The sequence below is a fragment of the Anopheles coluzzii genome, chromosome 2, assembly GCF_943734685.1.
Source record: "Anopheles coluzzii chromosome 2, AcolN3, whole genome shotgun sequence".
NCBI lineage: Eukaryota > Metazoa > Arthropoda > Insecta > Diptera > Culicidae > Anopheles > Anopheles coluzzii.
Window position 1 is genome coordinate 85,302,282 of NC_064670.1, and position 22,797 is coordinate 85,325,078.

Genomic DNA, 22,797 nt, shown 5'->3' on the forward strand with positions numbered 1-22,797 from the left:
CGTAGACAGGAAACAGATTTTTGCTGCTTCCGGCTTGACAAAAAAATTAATAAGATTCACAGCAAGTGGGGCAAAGTTTACAAGAAGTGTGCATGCGGAATCGTAGCAGTGAAGCAGCTTCGAAATTACTTCCGACCAGGGCAAAGTCTTGACCGGGCGCTGGGTTTTTTTGCGTGGTAATAAATGGGGATCAGCAGTACTTGCAACACTTGCGCGGTGAAATTGAAAACGTGTGCCATTGGCTCTCTGTGTGTGTGTGTCGACTACCAGTTCAAGTCCATTTATAATAGCTTGAAGAGGGCGCAAAAAATAGTAGCTCGACTTTGTTTTGATGCTTACCCTGCCAGATGTATATATATTCCTTACAGCAAACTCGCCCCACCTAACGCACAGTAGCAACTGCAGCAGGTTTGATCACTCTGCATTTGAATGCTCTACGAGGCGAATGTCTGCTAGTAGGTGCTAGCTGTGCAGTTACGCTTACTTGCGTTAAACGTGAGCACCAGCAGAAGCCGAAATTAATAGCACTTTGAGAGCTTTCTTCAGCGAAACGCAACCCATACCCAACTCACCCCACACTACGAACGGTGGTGGCGATGGTGGACTACCGGAGGCGATTATTTGGATCCCTTTTTTGCTAACCTCTTCCCTTGTTTCCTTCTTCGTTAACTTGGGCGCACACATTTTCTCCACTCGTGTCTGCCGCTCCAGCAAGGTCCGTGTGTGTGTGTGTGTGTGTGTGTAGGGTGTTGGTGGTTAGATTGATGGCACTTCATATTTGTTGTGCGAACGAGGCAAGTTTGCAAAGTTTCACTTCTTTGTAAGGAACTCATTGCAGTACCGGCAACACAGTAGCACACACACACACACTTTGTGAGGGTGCGAGTAAAGTTTTTCTCGCTCCTTTAGGTTTTGCTATCCTTTTGTGGGCCTTTTTTTTTCCTCAAGCACACAGGAAAGTGTGGAGCAAAATTTCTTTCCTTAAAGTAGAAAATAAATAACGAACCGAGCCCGATTTTAACTACCCCGACCAGCTCTCTTCCGTGCACGAGGCGCACGTGGTAGACGCAGCGGCAATGAGAGATGAACCAAGCACGCCGCGCGTACCGTACGAACAGAGTAAAAGTGATCCAAAACTGTCATCACGTGGCATGAATTTACTCACAGCTTCAAGTTTTCGCACTTGTTCATTTTTCAAATTGAAAGCTCATTGTGCGGGAGTTATATTATCTTCAATGCCCTGGCAACATATCAGTGCTGTTCTCCTTCAGCTGCCGCCTCTGCACGGTATTTATGTCCTGTAACTTTCAGCAATTCATTAGCGTGATGTGATGAAGTTGAAGACAAATTTAAAAACTTTACATTGTTGCGCCGATCGTTAGTAGGTGCAAATGAGCAGCCATCTCGTTTTGGTGGAATCAGTCAAACAGATGATTGAAAGCTGCTGTAAATTGTACATGAAGCAATTTATCAACTCTTTGTAACTAAGCTCCGATTCCAATAATTGACTCCAATGGACTCCATCGAATAGAATAATTTGAATCCACATATTAGCGAAATAATTAGCCTCATATTGAAAACCCTTGAAAATCTACTCCGAAAATAAAGTTATTCGCCGAATTTAGGTTCGGTTATTGATTGCATGTTCCAGTAAACAGTTTTCTAAATTAATTAGCTCTTATCCAACACTGTAACAGGTTTAACCAAAATTAGCAGCAGCAATGTATTTAGGCTGTCCATTAGCTACAGACAAATTGGCGAGTTAAAAGCCTAAAAGGTTTGTAGACTTGTAGCGAATCATTTGAGCATTTTTTATAGCCCATGTTTCTGCAAAATGGCACCAGTTGGTGTTATTTTGATATAAGATTTTACACAACAGCATTCATACGAATAACATCAATCTGTTGGGCTATGGTTACATCTACTAACACATTAAATAACCAGGAGTTGTTTTATACCGTAAGCCACAAACCGTGTCTAGTTTAACGACTCCTATTGCAATCAGTTGCCACATTCTGGGAACAAATTCCTTCAAGCGATACATAATGACATTCTTTGTTCTAAAGTATTCTGAGAATTTTCATCCAATCTTACACAACTAAACTTGCGCCGACTGCAAACATACAAATGGCAAAGCTCGTAATACACTTAGAACCCAACATTCCCAAGAACGGCAAAATAGCAACAACACACCGAAAAGTTCTACATGTTCTACAATCGATCCTCGAAAACAAGTGCCAACAACAAATCTCTTAAGAATATCATCCACTCCAATTCCCGCTACTAAAAAGGACACTTTGGAGGGTTACCCCGTAATGCTAGAGTGCGTGCGGCTTTGCGGCCAAGACTGCAAGTGAAAAAGTAAAGCTCTCTATCTCGGTCGAGCTATGGCTGATACGACGCAACGGGACGGAAAATGTCATTTCGGTGCTGTTCAAACTTTAATATTGTAATTTGAAAAGTTCCGTCGCTACCAGCTTGGAAATCCGAAAAAAGGGACACCGGAGATTTTCCACCTCATGCATAGTGCCCCGAAGCAAGAGGTGGCGGTCTAGGGCAGGCGGGTGGTGGTGGTTGATGATGTTACGGCCTCGTGCTGGGCACTCTTGATGATGCTTCGTCGAACTGTCTAGCAGAATGCTGCCGGACACTCGGGAGATGGGTGATGAAATGGCACAGAAGTAATGCTTTTCAAACTGCAAGCCAAAACCGCCACTTTACGTCTCGGCGGTAAGATGTTATTATGCTACGGCTGGCGTAATTGTCGTAAATGGCAAATTGTTTGCACATCCAATCGCCAACCACTTGGCCAGCGCCGACCTTATTCTATTAGCGGACGGTCAATAAAGTGGGGTGGCTTTTTGAACGGTAGCAAAACAACATGAAACCTTCATTGACTCTGCTAGGCATATTGATGGGATGAAAGGTTAAAAATGGTTAAATGGTAGAATAAACAAAAAATCCTTCAATTGTTTTAAGAGATAGTAGCTACATTGAAAAGTTGGAATGGGAGACTCCACATCCATTCCAATTCAGATGAGGATTTTTTTCAATATTTTCGTATACAGCGTATTTCATGTGATCTGATGAAGTTGGCATACTTTTTGATACTCTTATATTCCTGCCTTGTTTGTGATTTGACTGATTATGACATAACGTCACAAGATGTCAAGAAATTGAGCTAAAATCGCGCTAACCCACATAAATACTTATACTTATTTATGTACATACTTTCACAAAAATAGACTGACAGCAAAACGGAAGATCCTAGTTTGAATGGGCTAAAGATGATCTATCGATGACAAGACTGTTCTCAAACCACGCTAGCGTGGAGCTATTAAGAGAAAGATGCCGCAAAAATAATCTAAGCTGCACAAAGTGTTTGGTAAACCTGTAGCACATATAAAGCACAAATCCAAATATTTAACGACCAAATAGTTGAAGTAGATGATCAATTTTGTGTCAATATATAAGCCAGAACATCTACAAGGTCAGGACCAGAAATATAAACGACGGTCTGAAACTAAACCATAATCATGCGTTTGTTCTCGATCAAGAAATCAGGAAAATGATCAGCGTCTTAAATTGAGTACAAAGGTCAGTCTAGTTGGTTTAAAGAGCAAGGCTCTGGGTCCTGCTACATGCTCGAATGTACAACTTGATAGAATACACTTAATGTATAAAGATAGGATGGGAAATTATAGAACTAATACAAAACAACATAGGCAAAAGGGAATAAACAAAAATACGGTTTAATGTTTAGCCAGGTTTTAGGAAGAATCTTGTTTCTGTGTGTTTTTAAGTATTTGGCGTTAAAAACCAAGTATTGGAAAGCCTACCAAATAATTCTCCGTGTATGGGAAATTCAATATCAAATAAAATTACCATTTAAAAATCACTCAAAGGCGAAGTAATAGTTTGATGAAGTTAAACATAACAATTTTACCGCTGTTATATAAATTTATGGACAAATACTTATTTTGTATATTTTTGTCTTGAATGTATCTATACGCACAGCAACCACTTTATATGAACTCAAACATACTATCAACTTTATCATTTATCATTTTCCGAGATTTCTACTTGAATGCCTAAGCCCTTTTTACTGAGAAAACCACAAAGTAATTGTGGTCTGTTGGTCACGAGGGTAATGAGACTTCCACGATAAATAGAGACATTATTTGCCCGGAAAATTGTTTTGCTGTCACTGCTTTTTGGTCAGCTTTTTTGCGGGTATATAGTAGATTTTTCGGGTAACATGCTCAACTTCACTACGCTCCTTCGGGCGAATTGTCCATTCCAGCCAAACCATTGCCAAACTGTAACCAAAACCCAACCAAAATCAAGTGAGGGTGTTTTTCTTCCTTCTTCTCAAGAAACCAATGCCACAAATACCAAACAATTGCTACGACAATAATCCTTGTTTGTAATGATATTCCGAAAAAAAGGGAAACTTCACCCCTCCAGAATGCTGCCCGTTGGCATCCGTTACTTGTAAAACCTCAAACGCACAGGAAGGACATTTCATAAACAATGTTGCGATATGGAGCTACTATGCTCTGAGCCTATCAGTGGTCCACTTTCCCATCCCACCGTACACCGTATGCGAACATTCAACCTCACTCCAATAACAATCTCAGCAATGAATCATGGCTTTGCGTCATAGCTGTTTTTGACTATCATTATTTACCCATTTCCAACTGCTACCGTGCAGTGTCCTGACCTTGCCACCCTGTTTGAGTAAATTATACTTTTCTATTTCCATTACGCAGCTCAGAATGTTTTTTTTTTTCACTTTTCTCAATGATGACGAAGGTACATTTTCGTAGAACAAATCTCATAAACGATAAATTTCCACACCGTTTTTGGAGGGAAGGTGAAGAAGGTGAATGGTGCGTCCAACAAAACATAATATCCTCATCATGCTCATTTGCCTGCTGCCAAAGACGAAACGAAACGGCTGAGGCACTTAATTATACCTTTAATTTTGTATTCTTATACTAATGATAACCAGATTTGCTGGCGTTTTATCATTTTCTTCTTTTCGTTATTCATTGCTATATTTAAGCAACGTTCAAACGCCGTAACAGTGGATCACAACCACAAAAATTCTGATTTTACCATAGTGGATGATGCATAGGGTGTCATTCACCGGGTAAAAAAATAAAGCTTTAGAAAAGCTCTGACAGTTTTTCCTTCGTTTCGTTTTATTATTGTTGTTTGCTTTCAACACATTCATTAATTTTTGCTTTACAAAGATCAGGCGAATGAAACCTGGGGAGAGTATAGATGTACAAACCCAGCACCCGACAAAGAGCATCGTCATTCTTCATCGGCCTGGCAAAGGTGAATAGGAAACGCAATTTAGAGCCGGTCAAACAGTGTGGCGAAAACAATTAGCACACCCATCCTCACCCGCCCAGCAAAGTCTTCCACGGCACTGCTCGTGAACTGTGAAATGAAAATAAAACAAAACCCCCAAACATAATACGGGACCAGGCAAAGCGAGTGGCTACATGCAATCAATTCCCTGCGGTAGTCGAGTGAATGAATGAATACTCACTTTCAACCATCTAGCCCCACTCCTCAATTCCAAAATGACCCTGTACTACTACCACTGCATAAGGTCACCGCCGTTCTGGCCAATTTCGAGCCAATTTGAGGACTGTCCTCAACCCTACGCACACCTCCCTTGCTGATACAGATTGCTTTTAGCTCGAAGAAAATAGTCCCTCAATTTATTGCCACTTTCTCTCTGTGTTGTAAGTGTATTGCAGGGTTACACAACACACACAACGGCCATGGGTGCCGTTGGGATAGAGTGGAAAATTAATTAACTGTGCTTGAACTTTTCCACCCAAGGCGAATGTTTCCAATTGTTGGCTGGTTGGCTTGGTAAGCATTTTTCTTCAACGTGTCGGACGTGTCCCAGCAGGCAGACGATTGTGTGTGTTGTCCGATGCTTCCCTATAAAAGTCAATCACATTCACTACAGGTTTGGACAGGTTTGCTGCAACTATACTGCAGAAACAGAGGTATGAAAGGCTGGCATGGAATAGAAATAAATGTTCTTTTCATCTTCTTCTTTATTCTACGAAACACATTAAATTCAAAAAAGATCATTTTTGAATCGGAAAAATATGGACAATACATTAAAACCTAGAATACTAATTTACATACACAACATACATGTTGTGCTATATGAACTACATAATTTTCGAAAATCTAATCAACATATTGCAGCATAAAATTCCAATGAACGCCAATAAAAGGGGCATTCTTTTTTTACATTCCATTGCACGATAAATGCCACTGCAATTAAGCTGGATATTATTACGAACGATGCATGAGTTTCATTTGCCGAAATATGTTGCACACAGTGGGACAGTAATGCGATCATAACCTTACACTATCAGCATATCGTATTCGCATTCACTTTTTGTCCGTTCTAACGATGCAAGTTGTATGCCTATGAACAGCTAATATGAAGCAAGCAATTGCAAACAATGGGGCTGGAGCCGTCTCTCCTGAATGATAAACAGCTAAAATGAATAAAACAACATAGAACAACAATATTACCATGTCAAGGACATTGCTGTGTATCATATTGCATAAACAACTGAACAGAAATCATTGAAAATTGCTGATGTGATGATTCATAAAATAAAACCGTATTGTAGACTCTAAAATAAGAATTGAGCTTAAATCAAATGTGAAAAAACTGAATCCTTAAATTCCATGAAGAAAAATGGTCATAAATATGCGTCAAAATGTCCGTACATCAAAACGTGACATCCAAAGAAGGACCCAAAATGCATCGCAACTTCAATCGTCTAATCGTCCCAACCAATTGAACCTGATTGAATGCAGCAAGATCTATTAAGGAGAACAGGTCGATGCAAAGCCCGTTGCTAGGTTGCCATTTTCAGGTCGCTTTTGACAGTTTCATGAAAAAGTGTTTACAAACAAACGGCTAATAGTTAACGCGGAAAAGTGGACGAATTTACTATTAGGAAGATTATATTGGTTAAATTTCTTGTGGTCAATCACTTCTGGAGAATTAACGAGGCGTAATTGCAGTCTACTCTGTGTTCAGAAACGTTGATAATCTTTTTGATTGTTTGCCATTCCGTGACCACAAACCACTACCGTTTTCAACGGTCCTGCTGGGAAAACGAAAAGTTTAACATGTTCCAACTGGGTAAAAGAAGTCCTATTTACTTTCAATGAAACAGTGAGAGTAAAATGAAACATCCAATCGACACACACTGATACAATATGCATACCGTCTTTTACTTATAACCCGGCGACGAATGATAAATGAGATCCATGGATTCAATCAGCCATGTAATATTCTAATTAGATTCTATTTCTTATAATATTCTAAAAGGAAATGAGTGCAAAATGCTGAACAAAACTTCCATTCGCTCCATAGCAACGTCCATCGCTAAACATAAACAATGTTCACTTTAACTGTCAAAATTTTCCCATGGCTTTCTGTCATTTTACTCTAAACGCTTCGACCTGTTCTCTTTCAAGGACCTTGGAATGCAGGTTGACTTGATTTAACACAGGGGTCTCCAAACTACGGCCCGCGGGCCGCATGCGGCCCTCAAGAGCTTAAAATGCGGCCCGATGACTTTGCCAGATTTAGAATAAATATTAGGTTATTTTGACTTTTTCAAAAGAAATTGTATTTTTTTTACATTTCTTAGACAAAAATCAAGTTAAATAACACGAATCTGTTCAAGTATCGTTAGTATTTTGTTATAAAAATGAGATTTAAACGTTCATTCATCAATTATAGGTAACATCAAATGGCCCTCCTCAACATAGTGTTTTTTGAAGCAATGCGGCCCGCGGGCTGAAAAGTTTGGAGGCCCCTGATTTAACATGAAGACAGGCAAACAGCAAATATCTTCTTATTTAGGCACAACAATCGTTGCCGATCAAGGCCTGCCCCGAACCCACTAGTGAAATGGTTTTATGCTGTTAAGTCGTTCGAGTTGACGACTGTACTACCAGACCGGCCCAAACAGCTGGTATTAGGACTTTTTAAAATTGTGTTAAATGTTCACGTCATACACATGCTTCTTGGTTTTTAGATTGTATTTGCGTGTACTATTTTTAAACGGGTTGTTAAAATATATCTCCTGGTTTCAACTCCATAACGGACAGCCGTTTAATACGCAAGATTTACTATCCTGCTTTCGATACACCAATAACTCCTTGATAGTCGCTATCGCCTGATAGTCCATTAATGGCATTTGGCAAGCCCAGACCGACTACGGCAGTAGTGCTTCATGAAAACCTGAGATTAATTCTTCTACCAAGAGGAATTTATTATTATTTCCTGGGGTTGGATTGACCATTTTGTCCAAATAGAAAATTTTTGCAATTATTTACCGCAAAAACTATGATGCAAATAAAATCGCAAGTTTGTTTGCAAGATGGTGATTCTGAGAGTGAATTCTAAGCTTTAATTTGATTTTTTTTCATTTATACCTCAAGATACGTTAGGTTATAAAACGTTCAATGTATTCATGAATCTCCGTATTTAACACGCGTCAGTATTACAAGATATGTAATACGTGTTTGTTAGCCGATAATGCAAGTGCATACCATGACCATTTGGCCCCGAATGCCTCTACTTAGCTCCTGCATCTACGGGGCAAACCGATCAATTTTGGAGGACTGTGTGGTTATTTTATGATTACTTACGGCAATAAACTTGCAATGCATGATTAGTTTACAGCGTAAAACTAGACTAATCATATTTACCAACCTTTTGTTCGTGTGACCCATACATTAGAACGGGTTAGTGTGCCACCTAATTTAGTATTCAATTTATAGCTGGAAAGTTGCACATGGCGGTAAAGCAATGAAGTAAAAACAGCACCGCACACGACTTATTATCCACAGCGTTTTGCGGAGAAATGAAAAAAAAACAAATCCTGTAAAATTCACATCCCTTCATTAGTGTGGTGACGCTATGTACCTAAAATTTATGTACTGCAATTTTGTAAAATTTCAAAACGTTCGTTCGTTTCGCTTTCGCTTACGAGGCAGCAGCGTGCACGTGCAGATTACTGGCTCTAAAATTGCGCTAAAATATAAGAGCGTTAGTGACGATAGCCAAACCGAGCCAATGCTACACACAGTCCCCAACTGCTTGCGACGGTAGTGGAAAAAAAAACACGGGAAAGCGGAATAGAAAAGACGGCACCACAAAGAAAGGAGGGTGGTTAGGAAAATAATAGGAAATGGCTGCGTCTCACGGTTCACAACACCGTCACGGTGGCATCGTCCCTATCATTGTCCCGCATGTGTTGTACTCCCGTCTTTTGTGCCGTGAAGTGACTCCTGCGGAGGGTCTTTTTTGTTTTCAGTTTTTGCGCCATTTCAATTCCATCGCTCCCGAGACACAATGACGTTAATGGGCCACTCATTGTTGTTGAAGCTGTGCTGTGTGCTTGAATGGGAAGCTGCGCCTGAATGGAAAGTGCGAATGGCTTCAGTGTGTGTGTGTGTGTGTGTGTGTGTGGTCAAAGTTAAGTCACCAGTTCCAGAGTTGATGATGCGCTTCTGATGAGTGCATATATGTCGGTTTGCCGGTGAACATAAATAATCGCATAATGATGCATCGCACGCTCGCGTACCGCACATGCAGTTCACGTTGATATGATGAGCTGGATGGTGATGGTTAAGATGCCGTAACACAAACGAAGGTATAAAGGGGTTATTGTGAATAATATTGCTAATGAAAATGATCGTTCATGGGAAAATACCGTCACCGTCATTGTGAAAGCTTGAGCTTTTATGTGGTATAATATCATTTTTAATCCCCAGATTTCACTAATTTTAATTTATACCATCTGCTATTTATATTCCTTGCCTAACCTTACAGCACATTTCTATCCACTGATATACTTGTGGAAAAGAGAGATATATTAGTTTAAAACAAATAAAAAAGTACCTAACTCGCAAGAGAAATCTCAAACAACGAATTTTCCGCTCACACTGTTTGATTGAAAGCTTGCAGCTGATAACCTACCCATCCCAAAACTCCTACACAAACGAATGTTTGGACAGACGTGCTCGAACATTTCTTTTTATTGAAACACATTTTTTGTTGTGCGCAAAAAAAAACAAACGAGCTTCAGTATGATGGCGGACTATTTGTTTCAAAAAATCAAACCATTGCTTGATGCTCTTATTCTTCCATTCGTTGATGTTACACTTTGCCCTGCCGTCCCTTTAACACCCCAATATCGGTACTACATTACCCCGCTGGGCATTTGGCCGGGTGAAAGCGAAGAAAATCTTCCAAAAGCCCACCATTCTGATCGAACCGATTGCCGATGAGCTTCGAAAAGGGACAAAAAAAGCGTTGCCTTGTGCTGGCAATGGCTATAAAAATTGAAAATCCTACGAGAAAAACGGAGAAGTAAAAATTAGGATTTATGTCCCATAATCAGTTTATTGATAACATCCCGTTTTTTCCTCCCCGTTTGCCACTCTCTCCATTTAATGCTGCCTTCCGGGTGTACCAGATGGTGTAGGTAGACGCCGCCGAGGACATTTCGGTTGAGACGCACTGGCATTATCTGTGCTCAGCACTGCGCCTACTTGTGTGACTTGCGACCCCGGCAACACAATCTGCTGTCGTTTTCACAAGCTTGCAAAAGCCATTCAAAATGAGAGTTGACTGGTTGAAATAATCAAAGCCCCAAGGTTGTTACGCGTCGCGTTCGCAGTGGAGAGGTCGCGTGCCATTATGATGCACCGAACACAACGGGAGCAGAAGATTGTGAATTAAGATTTCTGTAACAAAACGTCGGGAGGTCGGTAGAGAAGGCTGAAAAACAAACCCTCTGACAAAGAAAGGAATCAACGCGCTCAATGTTGACTGCCTAATAAAAAGGGAGGCTTTTGATCCTCGTCCCCTACCTATAGATGGAGAGAGGGATTGTATATACGACCACGCTAATATTACCATTTCCAAGTAAATCCTTGCCTTTCAAACAAAACCGACATAATTTTCCCTTAACACAATGGGGCGTCACATTAAAAAAAGTGTACGAACAACATAACCACCTGGGGCTATTATTCCCAATTCGTAATTTATAGCTTTCATCTCTTCAGTTCCACGTATAAGGGTGCAAAAAAAAATTACCCAACGAAGCGCTTCCGGTATGCTGCTGCGCTCCATTCACTAGAACTTGTTTTCTTGAGCCGTTCTCAATCTCCAACCAACTCATCTTCTTCCTTGTTGTGTCGCTTTTCCGTTACAGAGGCCCGGGCAGAAATAGTTGGACCACAAGTGAAGTATCTGACACCTGATTCTACGCTGAAACTGATATGCCGGGTGGTGCAGAGCACGGAAGCCTCGGCATTCATTTTCTGGTACCACAACAACCGCATGATCAACTATGACCTCGACCGGGGCATCAACGTTTCCACCGAAGCCGGTAAGTATGAGTGTGCTGGGTAATGTAATGTTGCTGTGGTGGTACCGTCCTGTGCTGCCATCGAGATGAGTTTTTCATCCAAGCTCCATTCGACCTTCCACCCCCCCCCCCCTCCCCTTTTGCTTTTTGTCTCCAGGGTTTTCCCTGTTCCCGACCATTTCTTGCGGCCATCGTCAACCGGCACTTGATGGAACCCGTCGCGAGCTGTTGATGAGACGATGATGTTGATCGAAATAGCTTTCCAGACAGTATGATTGGATAAACACTACATAATGGCATTATAATATGCTGAGCAGCGCCAAGCCTGTCTCGGGTCATGGCAACAGGTATTCGAGACCTGTTTCGTTATCCTGCAGCTCGGGCGATTAAGTCAACCGGAAGCCAAACAACGGTCGACACACTGGAAACAGATTACCGGTAGTGTGCTGGATGCTAGAAACACTATCCCGTTTTATTAGCATACATGTGTGGGTGTGGGTGTGGGAAGGATTACTATTCACAGCCCAATAACCTATTACGCTATAATCAAAAATCCTAAGTAAAGCTTACCGAATCTGTGCATATCGTTATTTTATATCTATAAAAAAATATAGTAAAACACATCGTGTAGTTTGATTCCACAATGCCGATGCCCACGCTTTCAATTCGATTTACATTTGCACAACCTTTGGCTTTTGTGAAGTCTAGACATATTACGTGCGTTACTGAAGTCTATTAAAGAAATTATACAATACAAATCACCATTACGGATGGATGCAGCAATCATAAAATTGATTGAATTTGATTTTGATGAGAAATGATAAAGTGTATCGTATTCCTGACGATTGATCGTATTACTATCACGACAATATATATACAGCACAGTGCAGACCTGTAAAAGCTTTTGAAACTTATTTAGTACCATGCATCCGGATAGTCAGTCCCTGCTACGGGGGGTACGGCTTGAACCTACAACGGACTACTTGAATGTTTTTAAGTCCATAGAAGTTAATTTAACGAGTTAACGAATGGAACAAGAGACCGAGAGTCTGCCACGGGATTTATCTATGCAAAACATTACGCTTATATCTTAAACAATCACGATACAGGTTCTTCTAGTAGATGATGTGTGGACCTTTAGCATCATTGGAGTTGAATTATTTAACATTAATGGTTAAGAGCTATCGTGCTAAGCACTCTCACCATTAATAAGACGACCATCAATAGCACGTACATCGCATTTGATGTCGAAGGTCTAGGTCTGAACGACGTGTATAACCTTTAGACGTCACCCAGTGCATGCCATTCACAACAATAATGGCAACATCATCTAAATCATTTCGAACATTTTAGCATTAAAAATATGGTACACACAGTAGTAAAGAAAGCAACAAGGAAAAAATTGTATTTCTTCACTGTTGCACTAAGCATCAACGATAACAAGCTACTGTGCCGTTATTGAAACTCTATTTGTTCAATGAGTAACATTGTACCACTAAAATGCATCAACCCACAATTATCAATTGCTGCGTTTCACGGTCGCTTGATATAAATTAATAATACTCACACCCATATACACAATTAAAATTCAATTCATACTGTTTCGAAGTTAATTATGCTGACTAAATTACAATTATAAATAATCGCATTTATGTATTTTAACTGAACTGCCTCCACAGCCACATAATACATAATTACTTTACGCATAGATCATTATCCAGGGTGGGGGAATATTCTACTTTAAACATTATACCACACCGTCGCTCATTAATAAATCACCTTTTCAGCCCCTTGTTGGTAAGCTTACAATCAATTGACCAAGCAGAATACTAGTAGAATGCAACGCCATACAATGCTTTGTACAGCAAATACATAGTCATATATGCGAATGAGGCGACAATGCAACCGAGCATGATTACATTAGTCAAGCTCTTTCAATAGATTACCTGAATTGTTCAATGTTTATGCATAGCAAAATTATGCAATTGTCTACCTTCAGACATACAGCGTGCACGCATACACACACACATGCGAAACGGGTGTTGTAATTGATTTATGGACGGGAATCGACGCTCGACGCCCGGTACGGGCCGTAGAGCTTCTTCAGCTTTCCACGCGTTATGCAACATTTATTTCCAATCCATTAGTCACGGCACACCGTTTGTGTGCGGGACGTGCTGCTAGCACTCAGCCAAATTAGATACCAACGATATTGACATTTTAAAATGAAGCTAGCTCTAAGGCGACAGCAGTCCTGTCGGATAACATGTACAGGGCCTAGCACAGGGCCTGTATCAAGCGTGGCTGAGGATGGAATCGTGCTTCAACTGGACTTTTTGTTGAACACGTTGTTCACTTTTTATGTGTTTTTCTATATCTAAAGACTACATAAAACGTCTAAAATAAAGACTAAAACGCTAAAATAAAGCATATGTAGGGGAAGGTAGGTAAAGACGGACACGTTAAGGGAAATGGGAAAAATCTAGGGATATATAAGTGCAACGACCATGAAAATGTGCATACATTATCTTACACTCATGTTTTATCAGAAAATGTGTTGAATCTTCTAAGTTTCCATTGATTTTTGTGTTTTTTTCATGAATGAAAAACATGATTTTTTTCATGCGGTTTTGAAATGTTCGGGTAAGACGGACACCTGATATGGGAAAGATGGACACCATGAAGGGTAAGATGGACACCTGTAGAAAAGGTTAGAAAGTGAAGAGTTTTACAGTATTTTGACAAATTCTATCGCTTTCCACGTCCTGGTACGTTTAGAAACCAATTCTTGGCCTATTGCAACGACGATTCATTCAGCCGTGGTTTTAGGAATTGTAAGCACCGCTTCTAATATATCGTAGAATGCAGCATCTAAAATGTATTGAAATATCGCGCACTTACAGCTGACGTTGCTTCAGCTTACAGAACAACAGTCTAGAGCTACCTTTAAGGAAATTACTATGCGAAAAGACCACGACCCCAGTATTTTTTTAGGGACTTGTTAATAGTTTAATCCATTTTCTACCATGTCAAAATCAAACACATTTGTAATCCCATATAATTTCTCATCTATTCCTAAACAATGTCGTATCAATGCCTCATATTTTTATTGCTTAAAGTTGTACAAGTCGTGACAAGATATTGGATTTCGTGAAGCGCCTCATCAGCGTCGAGCGAGTAATAGCATAACGAATGGCTACTATTTTGACCGGTGATTCATTTCTCGATTATTTAAATACTTTCTCTACTTACTGATTGATTTATAGTATCGGAATACCCATATTTAAGGTATTTGAAGAAATCCATTCATCACCAATTGATATAAGAAGTAAAATATAGCAATAAATTTGGTGTCCATCTTTCCCTACAACAAAGTGTCCGTCTTTCCCGCTTTGGTGTCAGGATCTTTAAACTACCAGAAAACAAGATTTTGTGTTGCTTTCATTCTCGTTTTTTTGCCAGTTTTTTCATTAATGATCACGACAACTCATTCATGAAATAAAACTTCCGGAAATATAAACAATACAAGTTGTAGAGCTTAAGATCGGCAGTAGTCAAATTAGATCAACAAGGGTGCACATGATTGAAAAATTATTTTGTTCGTGGATTTAACCAATTTTACATAGTTATGCCAAAAATGTTCTCAAATGTGTTGTTTTACCTTCAGTTTGGATTCTACATTGTTGAATTGCTCGAAAATTTCCTTTTTCATGCATTTATGAGAAGTGTCCATCTTACCCGCAGTGTCCGTCTTTACCTATATGAATTTGTTACAAGAAAACCTGAGATGTTGCTGGCTTCTTCATTTACTTAACTAAATATGCTTTAAAACATTAAGCCACTTTAGACTATGATAAAATAAAATACAACATCCAGTAGAACAAATATGAAATAAATATTGTAAAACGTTCTTTGCACAGTACAGGAAGCAAACACTAGCCTGAGTTTATTGTTTCTCCTTAGCGATGAATGAAATATTTCTACCAAGTGCCAACATAAACCAACGGTCGGCGGGCGTCGGAACAAATGTTAAACACGTCCACGGTGAAAGAAGGTTAGCTTTCCATTCCCCCCCCCCCCCCTCTTTTGTGGAGCAAACATCATGAATCATTGTGCATTGTGGCTGTTAACACCATCGCTGTAAGCACCCATTGTCTGTTTACTGACCGTGGTGACGGCCGCGCAGACGGAAAGTACCAGACCGTACTTCTTACTCCCTTCAAACATCTCTATATCATTCAAATTTCCCGACTGCTACATCACCCCCTATCTTTGCCATGGACGATGTGTGTACAAGTTTGAAGTATCAAAATAAATATTGCCCCCAAATAGGCGAGCAACCGACTGGGGGCCACTTCTGGCTCGATTTTGGCTCGGTCATGCTTCTGACGTGAGCAAGCCGCTTCCTAACTTCGGTGCCTCGGTATCGCTCAAGAGGAGACGACGGTGCAGTTCGGGATGAGGTTTCTCTTCGACACGATTTCAAATATCATGCTACGATCGCAAGCCGATGGGGTTTCTTCATGTTTGTTCCGTTCCGGGTTTGGCCAGCATGTTGCATATGGAACAGAATCTTTGCATGTGTATGGGTTATATTCCACTCCACATTCCCAGCCTCTCGCACTTAAGGGTTTCCTTCACGTCCTTCCGCCGGGTATGTGCGTGCACGTTTGAGAGTGTAGTGCACATGGGGTAAGGCTCCTTACTTTTATTGAAATGAATTTTTGACCCTACAGCACAACACCAAATTGAGCTCTTTCTTCCATCGACTTTGCATGATGGTGGCTCGTGATTCCAGCAAACATCCTGCCCCACCATTTTTTTCGCATCCTTCAATGGCCGGATGGCTCCAGCACTGCCTGAAGTTGGAATACCACCGCCAGAAACAATCAGACCCGTCGCCGTCCGGTGATGAAATATGGCCAGCGTTCGCTCACGAGTGTGGTCGAGTGTGTTGGTGGTGGTATTTGTGACGAACGCCAGTTGCACTATCGGACACCAAACCCGGAAGTGTACGAGGCACGATAAAGGCTAAGCTGAAGCTTGCCCACTTGTGTACCCCACCGCATGCGACCGCAGCGAACGGGAAGCAGCGAGAGTGCCGTCCAACAGCTCAGAGACCTCGACAGAGTGACTTTATGAACCATGAAGAAGCACTCGAGTAGATGCACATGGACAAAATCCTTTTCCATTCCAGTCACACTGCCCGTATGCGAAAACCCTATCCCCCCCCCTCCCCCCCACTGCACTCAAAGCGGGCTAAGGGTTTGACCCGAGAGATGGCCAGATGATGATATCGGATTTGGAAGGAGCTGGCAATGTGTCTTGTGCAGATTTTATAATAAATGATGGCCTTTTGTCCAAAATTTGCATTCAACTTTGTTCCCCGAACTCGTTTGCAGTTTTGCAGTGCCCGGGTCCGGACGGTGACCACAGCGAGTAGGGGAGATGAATATGTAGATTAAACGTGATAACCCTGTTCTGAAATGTGGTCGCTACCTCCGGCCAACAAGCACATTTCGGGGTAATTGTACTGGCAGCAGTAGGAGTAGGAAGTCGCAATAGTAGTACCGGTTCTGGTAGAGCTTTTTTTATTATGTTACAATCATTATAAAGCATTTATTTTAATTAATTTTGTACGACACAGATTGCTGCAAGAAGGGTTTTGGTCAACCAGCATGCATACCCCGGTAATCGACATGATGATACTCGATGCGGTGCAGTAGATGCTGTACAGATTAACGAGCCTATCTGTCAGAGGATCTTTTTCGATGTAGTAGCATGTACCATTGTACCATAAGCAACATACTCTAAATCAGGCGCTTGTTCTGCCCGTTTCCGAGCATCGTAAGGCGACCGACTGTGCAGCAAGGGCTCAATAAATCACTACATCTTTATGAATGTGCAATATTTTATAAGAAATGCTACGTAACGGTTCAAAGCAGATACGTACATGGTTTTAATACATCTTTTTAACATTGATTTGTTGTGTTGAAAAGAGCTATAACGAACCAATCGTTTTTAATGTCAGGCTAATACATGTTTTATCATAACTAATCGCGCCATCTATTGGCACGATATTACACTGACATGTAGTAGAACATGGAAAAGGTTTTATATTTAATTCAATTGATTTATACAAAGTTACAAGTAGGTTGCGCCTGAAAGTTACGCAGATTAAATTGCAAATATTTACAATATTTGTCTATAAATTTAATTTCAGAATTTCTATTTTTTTTTAAGAACCTGTATTTATTTCTTTTTTTGTGATACTCTATGCTATTTGTTTTGTGCTGATGTTACATGGTACCGTGAGTGTTTTTAGTGAATGTAAAACATTACAATCTATTGTAAGTGTTATTCCTGATAAAGAAATATGGGTTGTTTTCAATAAATTTTTTTAGGGTATATTAGGAGAGAATTTTCACAGTACGTTCGAAAACTAAGCAATACTAAGGGGCAGATTATAGTCTAAACTAAGCGTCCGCATGGGTACAGACTCACCACCTTCACCTTCCCACGTGTACATATAGACTTTCGAGACAAATTCAGTACTACGCAGCCGGATAGCTACATATGTACTTATTATGGGATTGGAATGTATTGAGGACGAGGGTTCTTGTACGTTCGAAATGACCACAATAAGCGATCAATATCATGGACAAACATATAAGAGTCCATGGCTGTTGTTGAAACTATTTAGGCAAGTTTACCAGACATGTAGAATTCTTAATCATACTTATAGAGGAAATGAATTGAACTAATTAAATACTTTTCTACATGTCACAAACACGTAAATTTTACATTAAGAACAAGTTGGTAGTATTAATTCTCACTATCCATTTGTCAACACTTGGAAAAAATCCAAAACCAATGCTATCAATTGTTACAAAATTTCTATAAAATTGTTAAACAACAGTACGAAAAAAAATCTTCTGATCTTTTCATTCCCTCAACACACATCAAGTTTTTAGTAAACCCATTAGGGTAAATGTACCAATAGTGGTGCAATTTGTAGTGGTACCCATGTGTTTTAATAGATTTAAAATGTCAGGAAGGATAATTTCTGAATATTTTAACACATACCAATTGAAATATGTTTTATCTACGCAATCACAACCATTTTTATCATGAAATACATCAAATTTACGAAAAAATACATATTTTTGTGACTGCTTCATTGTACCTATAATGGTGGTATGGTTCCTATAGTCGTCGTATTGTGTTCCTATAGTGGTGGTAAACAAAGATGCATCAAAAACGGTGTATAATATCAATGAAACTTAGTTTCGAAGCTGTTTTCGTATGAATAGCAAGGAATAGCAACACGCGTTGTTTTGATAAGCGAATTTTGGCCTTTTATTGGTCAATTACCTACAGAAAACTCATTTCCGTTGCTTATTTTAGTGAAAACAGTACGACATGTGAAAAATGTTTTCTAGAAAATCTAAAATGACCTGTTTTTATTAATTTTATAACTATAACCACTATAGGAACATGCCTGTTTTGTGTAACTATTATTAAACTATGGTAAAAAACACTTAAAAATGCATAAATAAGGAAAAAGGCACATAATTTTAGTAAAACAATAACATTACAATTGACAATTGGCAATAACAGTTATGTTGAAAAACTAGTAATTGCGTGGTTATATGGTCATTAAGAACGATAACAGAAATATGAATGTCGTTATGAAATCCTAAGGATTTTTGGAAAAATGTTGACACATTTCACAAAATAATGGAGTTTTAGATCATTAAGTAACGGAATGGCGCCATGCATTTTAGTGCAATACCACCACTATTGGTACTACCACCACTATAGGTATGTTTACCCTATGCAATCTCAAATAGTAATTGTTACACGGCAACGCATATTTTGCACTGCTCCCTTAAATCTCACAAAATGACTGTAAGCAGCGTTCCGTTCAAGTTAAATCCGATCTTTTAATTTATCTGGCAAATCTGTCTAGACAGCCACTCCTAATTGCGTGTGCCACAAAACAAATGATTCTCCAAACCATGACTGCCCCCCCCCCCCCCTCCTCTAACCAACGTGGAATTGATTTCCATCCATGCACAAAGCAACGCAAACAATTATTTGCACAATCGTTGCCACTTAAATGCTTTGATACTTTCGGGCCATTGAACACGAAAGCACAAACACACACACATACAGACATTTCCAATCATCCAAACACTGCAAGCTTAAAGCTTTCGGCTTGCAGCAACTGGCTGAACTTTCAAATTGTAGCACGTTGGCGGGTCGTAACGTGCCCTTCCAGCATGCCATGAGATTTGTCAGCAAGCGTTACATTTTCGTTCGAATTCAATTAGCGATTCCGTTCGAACGATCAGCTCAGAACTGTAGCTTCCCTCTCTCTATCTCTCTGTCTTCCATCTTCGGAACAAAATGTTGACTAGATTGTAAATTGTATGGATTCCAATCGGCACGCGTCCTGCCAGCGAGCTTGTCGCACACAAATTGAATTCAATAGAATAGGGAACGAAAATCAATTTCACTTCACTTGGTTATTAGCTAGTATTATTATTATTATTATCTTTCAAAGTATGTGTGTGTGTGTTGGTGTGTTTTTCTTTGCCAACAAAATTAAATAACTCGCAGCATCCAGAGCAGATGAAAGTTTGCTTCCGCAAAAGCATGACACATCACTCTGGTTTTCCCCGGTGACTCTCTGATCGCCGAATGGGGCACTAAACGTGCGGCCATTTCTTGCCACCGTCACCGTCTGTTTATCGAATGTTGGTTACCAATGCTTATAATGGTTTTTATTTTCATTTCTCCCTTCCCGTTTCGATCCACTTTTTTCTTTCGCCCCAAACTGCTTTTGACAGATTTCCACTACTCGGAGCTTACGATAAGTCAGGCCAGCAAGGAGCACTCGGGAAATTACACCTGCGTTCCAAGCAATTCGCAGCCAGCGAGCGTGGTTGTACATATATTCAAAGGTAAGGTTCCGCTTCAAACCGGGACGGGACGGATAGTGGTCATACAAATCCGCGCCATCATCGAGCCCCGTTTCCCTGCTATATCCAATCCAACACGACGGTGGTTTGTTTCACACAGGCGTTGAAACTTTGACACCGGGCCATTTTTAATTTCCGTCACCGGTTTCTTTTTTCTCCTGCTGTTCAGCATTTTGTTTGTGTGTTTTTGTTTTTTTTTTTTCTTTTTGTAGCCCTCCCTTTTCCTCTCCTATTGGCCGCGTTTTCTCTTTCCAGGGTATTTCCGCTTCCGCAATGTACGCTATTTACAGTCACTTTTTACCTTTAGGAGCGTTTGTGTGTATTTATACTTTTTTTTGCGTTCATTTGTTGGTTACTTATGCAATATTTTTTATTTGCTGCTCAATTATTATGTGCGTAAACATTTGGTACATTTCATGTACACATCGCTGCTGCCAGCGAGGGCGAGAGACCAGCAGCTGATTTAATGTTTAATTATCCTCGGCTGCACGGCTGAAAAAAAGGCACACCAGCTTGCTTGTCCCAGTTTTATGCTTTACTTTAAACCTTTTATTTGATCATGGTCATACAGTCTTGATTATGTTTATTTTCCCCGCTCTGTCCATTTTAATTCTCCATCTGAACGGGATTGAAAGAGGAAACTAATTTTAATCACTCTTCTATAGTAATGTTTGATGAAAAAAAAATGCAGCAAACCTTGCTCTTTTCATTCCTAAAAAGCAGAACACATGTCAGAACGAATTTCATTGCACTGATTTTTTGCTCTATGTTTCATTCCATGTTCTCTCTCTCTATCTCCCTTTGCACAACCCGGGATAGGTGATAATCCGGCGGCTATGTATCACGAGCATCGCAGCTCATCAACGATACCGTACCGGGACCGTTTGGAAATGTTGCGGTTAGTCGGGTTCCTCCTAATGGTGTTGCTGTACGTACGCCACTGGCACCAGACCGGGCTTGCCACCGAGGAGAAGGAGGAAGAGAGCACGTCCCACCCGGTGGCACGGTGTGGACGGGCAGGAAAGTACCGTCTCCGCCCGTCAGTGCATTGCGTTTCTACGTGTCGCGTATCAGAAGACTTGACGCATCAGCAGCAACAGCACGTGCAGCTTTACACCGACACCGACACCAACAACCACCAGCAGCAGCAGCAGCAGCCAGCAGCGTTGCAGCATCACGCGGGATGTCATTTGATCTCATGTTTCTGAATCGCTGGGGGTTTTTGATGCAGAACGAGTTCGTTGCAACAGGGGAAAGGGGAACGCTTCGTCCGTGGTTTGGTGATTACGATTGCATCAAAGTTAAAGCTGTGTGCAACGGCGTCTGCATGGTTCTTGGCAGTAACGTTATTCTTTAGATTTTGTTACGATATTCTTGTACTGATACGATATAATTGATACTTTTACCTTAACATTGCTTTAAAATATTTGAAAGTTGTTTTAATTTCATTGTTTTTGTTTTAACTTATTACATCCGTGTTTATATATTTTGCACATTACTATTCGGTACTTATTGATGCACTATTTTTTCTTATATTTAATCCTAATAATGCTTTCTAGCTATCGTGTGTGGAAAGTTGTTTTTTTATTACTAGAAAAATAATATTATAGGATAAAACAATGGTGTTACATGTCACGTTTAATAAAACGATATTTTTGAATAAGTCTTCGAAACCAGCTATGCATTTTTTTTCCTGTTACCTTTAAATTATTGAAACAATAAAGCGTGTTTTAGAAAGGAATGAGAAATCTTCAAAGGGTAAGGACAGTACAAAGTTTTATCATATCGTTCATATCGTTGTTCAGTATGTTTGTATCGCAATCGAGAGCAAAACATAAGTGGCTATGGTGAACAAGCAAACAAATCTTTCTGTCAGCATAGCCCATATCCGCAAAGTACTAGGCGCCTCCATGTTTGCAAAAGTATGAATCCTCTGGCAAATAGAATCTAAACAGTCGTCGTTAAAACACTGATGTTTTTCCCTGCAACTTTCTATTAACAAATAAGTTTCAGTTTGTAATATTAAAAAATATAAAATAAATGTTAATTTGGATACATCGCGCCTGCAGCATTGTTGTTGCTTAGCACAGACCAACAACCTGATCCTGTATAACATGGGGCCTACACAACAGATATAAAACACTTTCATAAACATTCGTGTAAACATTTGCCAGTCTGGTGGTACAGTCGTCAACTCGTACGACTTAGCAACATGCCCGTCATAGGTTCAAGCCTCGAATGGAACATCGATGTTCTCTTAGACCGCCACAAAGGCGCCCGTAGCCGTCTGCTTGTGAAGTTTGGACGTGAATTTGTAAGGTAGTTTATGAACCTAAATAAGGACAGACTGAATTAGTAAT

General features: G+C 40.1%; 1 protein-coding gene across 1 annotated transcript in view; it reads left to right on the forward strand.

The window, feature by feature from the left end:
• LOC120961335 (uncharacterized) overlaps positions 1–22,128 on the forward strand; it is a 44,186-nt gene extending 22,058 nt beyond the window's left edge. Inside the window, exons 5-7 of the mRNA XM_049606180.1 lie at positions 11,295–11,471; positions 20,306–20,419; positions 21,257–22,128. Coding sequence (XP_049462137.1) covers positions 11,295–11,471; positions 20,306–20,419; positions 21,257–21,645 — 680 coding nt within the window. The 3' untranslated portion in view covers positions 21,646–22,128. The remainder of the gene's footprint in view (positions 1–11,294; positions 11,472–20,305; positions 20,420–21,256) is intronic.
• Positions 22,129–22,797: the final 669 nt, after the last annotated feature.